Source organism: Belonocnema kinseyi, chromosome 9, assembly GCF_010883055.1.
Source record: "Belonocnema kinseyi isolate 2016_QV_RU_SX_M_011 chromosome 9, B_treatae_v1, whole genome shotgun sequence".
Classification (NCBI taxonomy): domain Eukaryota; kingdom Metazoa; phylum Arthropoda; class Insecta; order Hymenoptera; family Cynipidae; genus Belonocnema; species Belonocnema kinseyi.
Window position 1 is genome coordinate 10,911,903 of NC_046665.1, and position 9,136 is coordinate 10,921,038.

The window sequence follows — 9,136 nt, forward strand, 5'->3', positions numbered from 1 at the left end:
TGGCGTTTCATAACCTGTACGATGATTTTATCTAATATTTCATTAACACGGCTTCCGTATGCTATCACACTTTCACCCAAATTTCTTGTAATTGTCGATAGATCATGTATGAGCTGGGCAGAGTCGGTTCGCGGAGGATAGAGGCGATTTAAAATTTGTAACAATTCATCGAGATTTAAATCTACTGTATCTTGAATATGGCGTCTCGCATCGACAGTTATTTTAGTTCTCATTAACATTACAAGATAATTCATTTCATTCGGTTCAATACTAGTTGCTGCAGCTCGACAGTGATTTGCAAACATAATTACAGACACATTACTACCATTAAATTCGGGGATAATATCGCGAGCAAGTCTTAATCCGTCTTTTCTACGATAATAAGAATTATCTCTAGCACCTATATTTCCCGTGTCTGAGTTTGGCGACATACTTTCAAGATTTAAACTACCTGTATTTTTGGTGCTGGGAGGTTGTGTAATTCGGGGATTTCCGAGATTCGTTAAATTTAGAACACCAGGGGCGGAGTTCTGATAAAAATTAGGGCGCAAAACAATATATTCTCCGGGCTGGAGAGAGGGCATTTCAAAATTTTAAGTTCTAAGGTTCTGAATCGGAATTCCGGAATCGATATTTACACTATTCTGATCGACAGGCGGAATCGATTGTTCGCCATCTACCTCATTCAAAATTTGATTGATGATTGTTCAGCTTCTTATAACTTTTTTTATTTTTGTGATTTAGTGAGAAATATTTAATTCCCTGTCACGGGATCACGTAAGTCACATTAAACCTCTGTCTTTTCTGACGTAAAGTTCAGGGGAAACCCGTGGCTCAAAAACCCCTGAACACTTCTAAGTAAAATTCGAGTTTGTATTCAGACCTTGATTATTTATTTTATTTTTCTTTTAGCATATATTTATTGAAGAAAGATATTCGTTCTTTTTGCCAGGTTCCAAATATTCTAGCTGCGTGTCTGCCTGGGGTGTTGCGCCTCTTTGGATTCCGCAGGAGCGGACGAGCAGCGGAAGCGCCCGTCTCTCAGAGGCGTTGAGATATTTTCGGAGAATGGGTTGGTAGCGCAAATTTCCGAAATAAATTAATAAAATTTCTTCACCAAGTTGAAGAAATTAATTTTCTTATTTTATTTCCATGAACAGCAATATCCAACACCGCTGCCACCAAAATTTGTGACGTCCAGCTCGGATGTCGACAATTTATAATTTAAATATAAGTTAAATATGACGAAATTAAAAACGTTAATAACTTATTTATGAAGTGCCCTAGGATTCTGAGATTTTAACTGAGTACTTTTGGTGATCATATTTAGATATCGTGAAAGTTTGGTTGAAATGGTAATGAAAATTCTTGTAGCGATGGTACCTCCTTAAGGGACAATGTGAACAATCTATATTTTTATATTTTATTACTTTCAGGTTGTTTAAATTAAGAAACGGACCTGGATTTAAAATAGAATAAGTAGAATTTTAATAGGTATAATTTTCATTTGGAATAGTGAATTTTTGTGAAAAATTCTAGTTTTGAGTTGGAAGACAATTTTTTCGTAAAATAATATACAAAAACCTGACAAATTATAAATTCAAAGTTTAATTACTATTTTTTAAGCTGAAGGAGAATGAGAATATATTTGTAAAAAGACAGAGAAAACAGATGTATTATTAGAGTATAATTCGGTTCTAATATTCATTATTTCATGAAAAACTTATTAAATGTTGGAATTGTGATTGGGTGGTCCACGAAACGGACGCACAGCTTATGTTTGCTCATTCCTGTTTTAAGGAATACAATGAGAAGGAACATGTTATCGTCTTCGACGACGACGGAGTGATCAGCATAAGTAAGTAATTATGATTAAAATTTACCATAGGATGTGGCCAGTTTATTATCATGAATGTCATTATGTATTTTTCAGGTCAACTTTCAGTTAAGAAAAAGAGATTTCTTGACAACCTCAAACTTATAAATGCTGTCCAAAGAAGGCCTGCTCTTTACAAAAAAGATTTAAAGCAGTCTGTTTCGGTCGTTGAGAAACTGAAAATGTGGGACGTAGTTGGTAGCGAATTATCACTGGGTTAGTAGATTTACAGAAAGCAGTTGATGCGCTAAAGAGGACTAAAATTATCGACAAAAAAATAGTTATGCATCTTCAAGCAAATAGTTTAATTCTTAAGCCAAAACGACGCATTTTTAGAAAACAGAATTTGCAACAAAAAAGTTCATATTCAGCCGAAAGAAATTAATTTTCAGGCAAGAAAAATGACCATTATACCATAAAATAGAAAAAGGACGCATTTTCAACAAAGTACATGAATCTTGAACGAAATAGTTGCATTTGCAACGAAAAAAGATAAATTTTCAACCAAAAATGGAATCGTTGAATTAAAAGTAAAAAAAACTAATTTCCAACACAAATATAAGCGATTATCTACCAGCTTAATTCAACTAAAAAAGACTAATTTTGAATATAATAGTTAAATGCTTAACGAAAATAATGAATTTTCAAAAAAGAAGATTAACTTTGTATCCAAATAGATGAATTTTCGACAACATATATTCCTTTTTTACCTAATAGTTGAATATTCAACTTTTAAGGAAAATGTTCTACTAAATGTTCTTATATTCAACAAAAGAAAAGAATTTGCAACAAAATCGTTATATTTTTAAAGAAATAGTTTAGTTTTTAAACCAACAGTTTCATTTTCTACCAAATTGTTGAATTTTCAAATAAAAAAGACGAGTCATCTACAAAACAGTTGAATTTTCAATCTGAACATATAAATTTTCAATAAAAAGTTCATTTATTACCAAATAGTTGAATTATCGACTAGAAAGATGAAGCTTCAACCACAAACAAAATCATTTTTTACCTAGTTGATTTTTTAGTCTAATGGATTATTTATTTTCTACAAGAAAAGATAAATTGTTAATATAGTGTATGAATTTTCTGCCATGTACTTGAATTTTAAAGTAAAAAATCTAAATTTTTAACTAACCCTTAGCTGCCACACTTCTCTGAAAACACATAGTTTCAACATGGGGTTAAATTTTCAGTTAAAAAATTAATTTTCAATTTAACCTAAATCGAATTTTCAACAACATAGTTACATTTTCGATCCAGTAGAACGATTTTTAACCAAACGAAATTAATTACAAACCAAAAATATAATGGTATACTTTTCAATAACAAAAAAAAACTTTTCACCAAAAAAAAAGTTTATAGACGACCCCTAATCTGTCAACAGAATTTAATTGAAACTATTCTCATACTGCAGTATAAGCTGTTTGATACCATGGTATCTAATAGTTTATACTCATTATTTATTATTTATTGTTCGACTGATAGTTATACAGAGTGGACACGCTGGGGCTTACATACATGGCGATCTGAATGCTACCCGAATTGCACAACAGCAGGGGAGAAGCCATTATACACGGGTATTTTCATATTTCGCGCCTTTAAAATTGCATTCCGATCGGCCATTGGGTCAAGTCCGTGCATCTTCGGATCAAGATTATAATTTCCATGGTTGCGTTCGAAACTTCAAATGGATGCAAGTATCAAAACAACGTAGGTTATGTTACATAGTAATTACGAATAATAAAAGTGTTTAATTAATAATGAAGTGAGACATGTGTACTGACAAGTAAACATCAATTATTTTCCGTGCCCATAACATTATGGAATGTCTGCTGAGTGACAAATACTATAAAATAGTAATAATATTCTGCGATCCCAATGGGCGAAGAGTGAATTGTGTTTAACGCTTATTTGCGGCAAAAAAAGCTGTGTTATGAATATATAGAATATGTCTTAAGTAAAGTAAATAAAATATTACATGCGTAAACTTTAAATTGACATTACCTACATTTACTTACAGCGATTAGGACAAACACGTGAATCCGAACATAACCTCGAAATAATGACAAATCGGCCCGTCTTGTTTATTATACTTTCGATTGTTTATTATTTGCCAAAGAAATGTTTCGTGGTTTTGTATTTTTATTACTGACAGTGCCGGCAGTAATAATTTAAACAATAATTACTCAATAATAATTTAACAAACATGAATTATTAATAATTTTTATAAGTAACACTTTATTCCTGAAATTAATAACTGATTTCCATTGTTTTTTCACAGATCGATCATAGATGAAATACACATCAGGAAATGCAAATGGATTTTGTGCATTTCAGCTGGTTCATTTCAATTAACATCATTGAAAAACCATTATCTCTAGACCTTATCTCAAGACTGAGGATTGAGCAGCCTGAAATTAATTCAAATTCAATCTGATGGTATAGGTGTATCAAAAAAATATCTCGCGGTGATTTATCTTGTATGAATTTTAATTAATAAAATATTTAGGAATTTTTTTTACAAAATGTTTTATCTAGATCTCATCCTAAAATTTTGTTTGATCAACCAATAAAATAAATTAGAGACTCGTTGGTGATCGAATTGTATCAGAAATAAATCTAGACAAGATATTTTAGGCTAAAATTGTTATTCCAATTTTTTTATAACTTATTCTGTTTTCGAAAAATGCTATCTCTGGAGCTGTTTTCCAAACTGGCATTAAATCAGCCTTGAAAATTAATTCTAATTCATTTTGATGGCATAGGTTTACCAAAAAGATATCTCGAAGAAATTTAACTTGCCTAAATTTTAATTAATAAATTATTCAGGGATTTTTTTGTATTTTAGAAAATGTTTTCTCTGGACCTCATCATAAAATTTGGTTTACTCAACCAATAAAATAAATTAGAGACTCGTTAGTGATAGAATTGTATCAGAAATAAATCTAGACAAGATATTCTACGCTAGAATTGTTATTCCAATTTTGTTATAACTTCTTCTATTTTCGAAAAATGCTATCTCTGGATCTAATTTCTAAACTGGCATTCAATCAGCCTCGAAAATTAATTCTAATTCATTTTTATGATATAGGTGTATCAAAAAGATATCTCGAGGCAATTTAACTTGCCTGAATTTAAATTAATGAAATATTTAGGGATTTTTTTGTAATTTAGAAAATGTTTTCTCAGGAACTCATCCTAAAATTTGGTTCAGTCCACCAATAAAATAAATTAGAGAGTCGTTAGTGATAGAATTGTATTAGAAATAAATTTAGACAAGATATTTTAGACTAGAATTGTTATTCCATTTTTTTAGAAATTATTCTATTTTTGAAATTGCTATCTCTGGATCTGATTTTCATACTGACATTCAATCAGCCTCGAAAATTAATTCTAATTCATTTTGATGGCATAGGTTAATCAAAAAGATATCACGAAGAAATTTAACTTGCCTGAATTTAAAGTAGTTAAATCTTTAGGGATTTTTTTTGTATTTCAGAAAATGCTTTCTCTGAACCTCATCCTAAAATTTGGTTTGATCAACCAATAAAATAGATTAGAGACTTGTTAGTGTAGCAGAAATAAATACAGAAGCGATATTTGGTGTCAGAATTCTTATTCCAATTTTTTCATAAGTTTTGCTATAAGTATGTATTTTATCATTTCTAAATATTAAATTCATACATTATTGGTATCTTGTCAGAAAATACAAATCTTTTAGTGTAATTGAAATTTACTTGAAATACTATTTTAGTGTATTTCATTGAGTTATCGTTTAAGCTCAAATTATGCCGTTAGAAATGAAGACACCAATTCCGTAAATTTTATTTCAGAATCCCTAAATATTTCATTAATTTAAATTCAGGCATATTAAATTTTTTCGAGATATCTTTTTGATAAAACTATACCATAAAAATGAATTAGATTTAATTTTCGAGGCTGATTGAATGCCCGTTTGGAAATCAGATCCAGAGATAGGAATTTCGAAAATAGAATAATTTAAAAAAAAAAATGGAATAACAACTCTAGCCTAAATTATCTTGTCTAGATTTATTTCTGATATAATTCCATCGCAAAAGAATCTCTAATTTAATTTATTCTTTGACAAAACCAAATATTATGATGAGGTCCACAGAAAACATTTTTTAAAATAGAAAAAATCCCTGAATAATTTATTAATTAAAATTCAGGCAAGTTAAATTTCTTCGAGATATTTTTTTGGTAAACCTATGCCATCAAAATGAATTAGAATTAATTTTCGAGGCTGATTGAATGCCAGTTTAGAAATCAGATCCAGCGATAGCATTTTTCGAAGGTAGAATAAGTTATAAAAAAATTTGAATAATAATTCTAGCGTAGAATATCTTCTCTACATTTATTTCAGATATAATTCTATCACTAACGAGTCTCTCAATCCCCAGTCTTGGGATAAGGTCTAGAGATAATGGTTTTTCAATGATGTTAATTGAAATGAACCAGCTGAAATGCACAAAATCCATCTGCATTTCCTGATGTGTATTTCATCTATGATCGATCTGTGAAAAAAACAATGGAAATCAGTTATTGATTTCAGGAATAAAGTGTTACTTATTAAAATTATTAATAATTCATGTTTGTTAAATTATTATTGAGTAATTATTGTTTAAATTGTTACTGCCTGCACTGTCAGTAATAAACATACAAAACCACGAAACATTTCTTTGGCAAATAATAAACAATCGAAAGTGTAATAAACAAGACGGGCCGATCTATCATTATTTCGATGTTATGTTCGGATTCACGTGTTTGTCCTAATCGCTGTAAGTAAATGTAGGTAATGTCAATGTAAAGTTTACGCATGTAATATTTTATTTACTTTACTTAAGACATATTCTAAATATTCATAACATACTTTTTTTGCCGCAAACAAGCGTTAAACACAATTCACTCTTCGCCCATTGGGATCGCAGAATATTATTACTATTTTATAGTATTTGTCACTCAGCAGACATTCCATAATGTTATTGGCACGGAAAATAATTGATGTTTACTTGTCAGTACACATGTCTCACTTCATTATTAATTAAACACTTTTATTATTCGTAATTACCATGTAACATAACCTACATTGTTTTGATACTTGCATCCATTTGAAGTTTCGAACGCAACCATGGAAATTATAATAAACTTGATCCGAAGATGCACGGACTTGACCCAATGGCCGATCGGAATGCAATTTTAAAGGCGCGAAATATGAAAATACCCGTGTATAATAGCTTCTCCCCTGCTGCTGTGCAATTCAGGTAGCATTTATGTCGCCATGTATGTAAGCCCCAGCGTGCCCACCCTGTATAAAATTCCATTTATATTTCGTATTTAAAAATACAAGGTGGGTCGGCTTCAGTCTGAGTGTCACATGATATTTTGATATGATATATAATGTATTAAAACACATGTTATTCAAAAATGAAATATTTTCAGAATACGCAGGAGAAACAGCAAAAAGCAGATGGAAGAGTCTGCGTGACCAATACACACGTGCTAAGGCGAGTGACAAGCCGACCAGCTTCAGTTATTACCGACACATTTAATTTTTAGATGAATCCTAGTGAAAAGTATGTGGCTTGAAAATTCATTATTAAATTTAATTTTTTACAGCTAAATAAACTTTAAATTCATATATGATGTAAAATTCCTTCCAAATTGTTGCAGTGAAAGACTTCCGCTACAGGAAATTATTAACAATATTACATCGAAGTCATCAAGAAGCAACGAGTTTATTAAGAAGCGACCTGCTACAATAGAAATTACCGAGGGGGCAGCGAAAAGAAACTGTCCATCTCAACACCCCTTAAGGGATACTTCTCCTTCTGAAGACGTTCGAGAAGCTTGTTCGCAATTTTCCAAGTAGGTTGGGATTTAATTTTTTTGAGCCCAACGTAGAGGAAGTCAGGGAATTTCGATTAAGATCAGGAAAATTTTTTAAGCTGGTATGGCTAGCTATAGTTAAAAAGTGAACAAAATGGTAATTAAGGACTGACATAGAATGTATCTTTGGAAAACTCAGAAATATATTTCTGCCCCAAATATTTACATAAGCAACTCTCAAAACTCACCCCTTTCACCTCTAATGGAAACTGGTATGGCTCGCTATAGTTAAAAAGATGTAAAAAAATTTTAACTTAGGAAAAACATATAATATATCTTTGGAAGACCTGAAACTATATTTCCGCCTCGAATATATACATCATCAACCCTCAAAAGGCAACATTTGCTCCTCATGTGGCTTGTTGTGGCTGTATTATTTTTGTATTTAAATTTTCTCTGATTTATTACGTAAAAAATTCGAATTGGCGAATAACTTCTGATACAATTGGCATAAAATCTTCTCATTTGACTTGGTGCAACACTAACAATTTTATAAATATTATTTTTTAGCACGCCGTCCTCAAGCAACACTCCGAAACATGCCATTGGGTCCCCATTCGGTTCATTTTTTAAAAACTGAAAAAAAAAAACAGTAAAATAAACTTTGAAATGGTTGAAATTCGGATTCTACTTTAAAACTCCCTATAGAAGGTCACGGAATAATCGCAATAGTTTTTTTTTGCAAAGGTAAAAAGTTAAAAAAAAATATAAGACGTATAACGCCTGTTGATTGCTACTTCAAACGCATCATCTGTAAGTAGCAATCAACAGGCGTTATAGGTCTTAAATATTTTTTAAAACTTTTTACCGCTACAAAAAAAAGTAGTCACTCCGTGAGTTTCCAATAGAAAATTTAACGCAGAATCCGAATTTCAACAGTTTTAAAATGGATCTTGTTTTTTTTTTTTTTAGTTTTTTAAAAAGGAACCAAATAGGGAGCCAATGGGGTCTTTATGGGTATTTTGTAGATGCTCCATTCGGTTCCTTCCGTTTGCCAGGGCTTAGATTAAAGAATCTAGTCAAGGTGGCATTATGTTCACAGTTGTTCCAGAATGATTGAATAATCGATGTAAATATATTAAAAAGTTATATTGTCGTATGATAAACCAAGATGTAGATGTGTTATGAGGTTAGGTGAGAAATTTGTTATATACACTGAAAAAAGGATTACTGGTAGCAAGTGAATTTTACTTGGCTGAAGTAAGTAAAAGTCCTGTTTATTTTCAAAGAAACATTTATTTGAGGCAAATAAATACGATCTGTTGGTCGAAATGAAATATTTCTTTGAGTCAAAGAAATATTAATTGAAGACAAAAAATATACATTTTACACCAGATGAATGACTCATTG

At 30.9% G+C, this 9,136-nt stretch overlaps 1 protein-coding gene across 2 annotated transcripts; it reads left to right on the plus strand.

The window, feature by feature from the left end:
- Positions 1-1,306: 1,306 nt before the first annotated feature.
- On the plus strand, positions 1,307-8,032 carry LOC117180169. 2 transcript variants are annotated; one of them, XM_033372525.1, is made up of 5 exons: positions 1,307-1,355; positions 1,437-1,858; positions 1,934-2,089; positions 7,337-7,473; positions 7,571-8,032. In XM_033372525.1, the coding sequence occupies exons 2-4, from the start codon at positions 1,777-1,779 to the stop codon at positions 7,447-7,449; spliced, it is 351 nt and encodes a 116-aa protein (XP_033228416.1). In that variant the 5' UTR covers positions 1,307-1,355; positions 1,437-1,776; the 3' UTR covers positions 7,450-7,473; positions 7,571-8,032. The 2 variants fall into 2 exon arrangements, with proteins under 2 accessions (XP_033228416.1, XP_033228415.1); XM_033372524.1 differs by having other exon boundaries at positions 1,934-2,092; positions 7,340-7,473; positions 7,571-8,019.
- The last annotated feature ends 1,104 nt before the right edge of the window (positions 8,033-9,136 follow it).

Coding starts and splice junctions, on each gene's coding strand:
- LOC117180169 (XM_033372525.1), top strand. CDS start 1,777: ATGTTTGCTCATTCCTGTTTTAAGGAATACAATGAGAAGGAACATGTT. Junction 1,859..1,933: donor CGACGGAGTGATCAGCATAA/GTAAGTAATTAT, acceptor TGTATTTTTCAG/GTCAACTTTCAGTTAAGAAA. Junction 2,090..7,336: donor AGTTGGTAGCGAATTATCAC/TGGGTTAGTAGA, acceptor ATGAAATATTTT/CAGAATACGCAGGAGAAACA.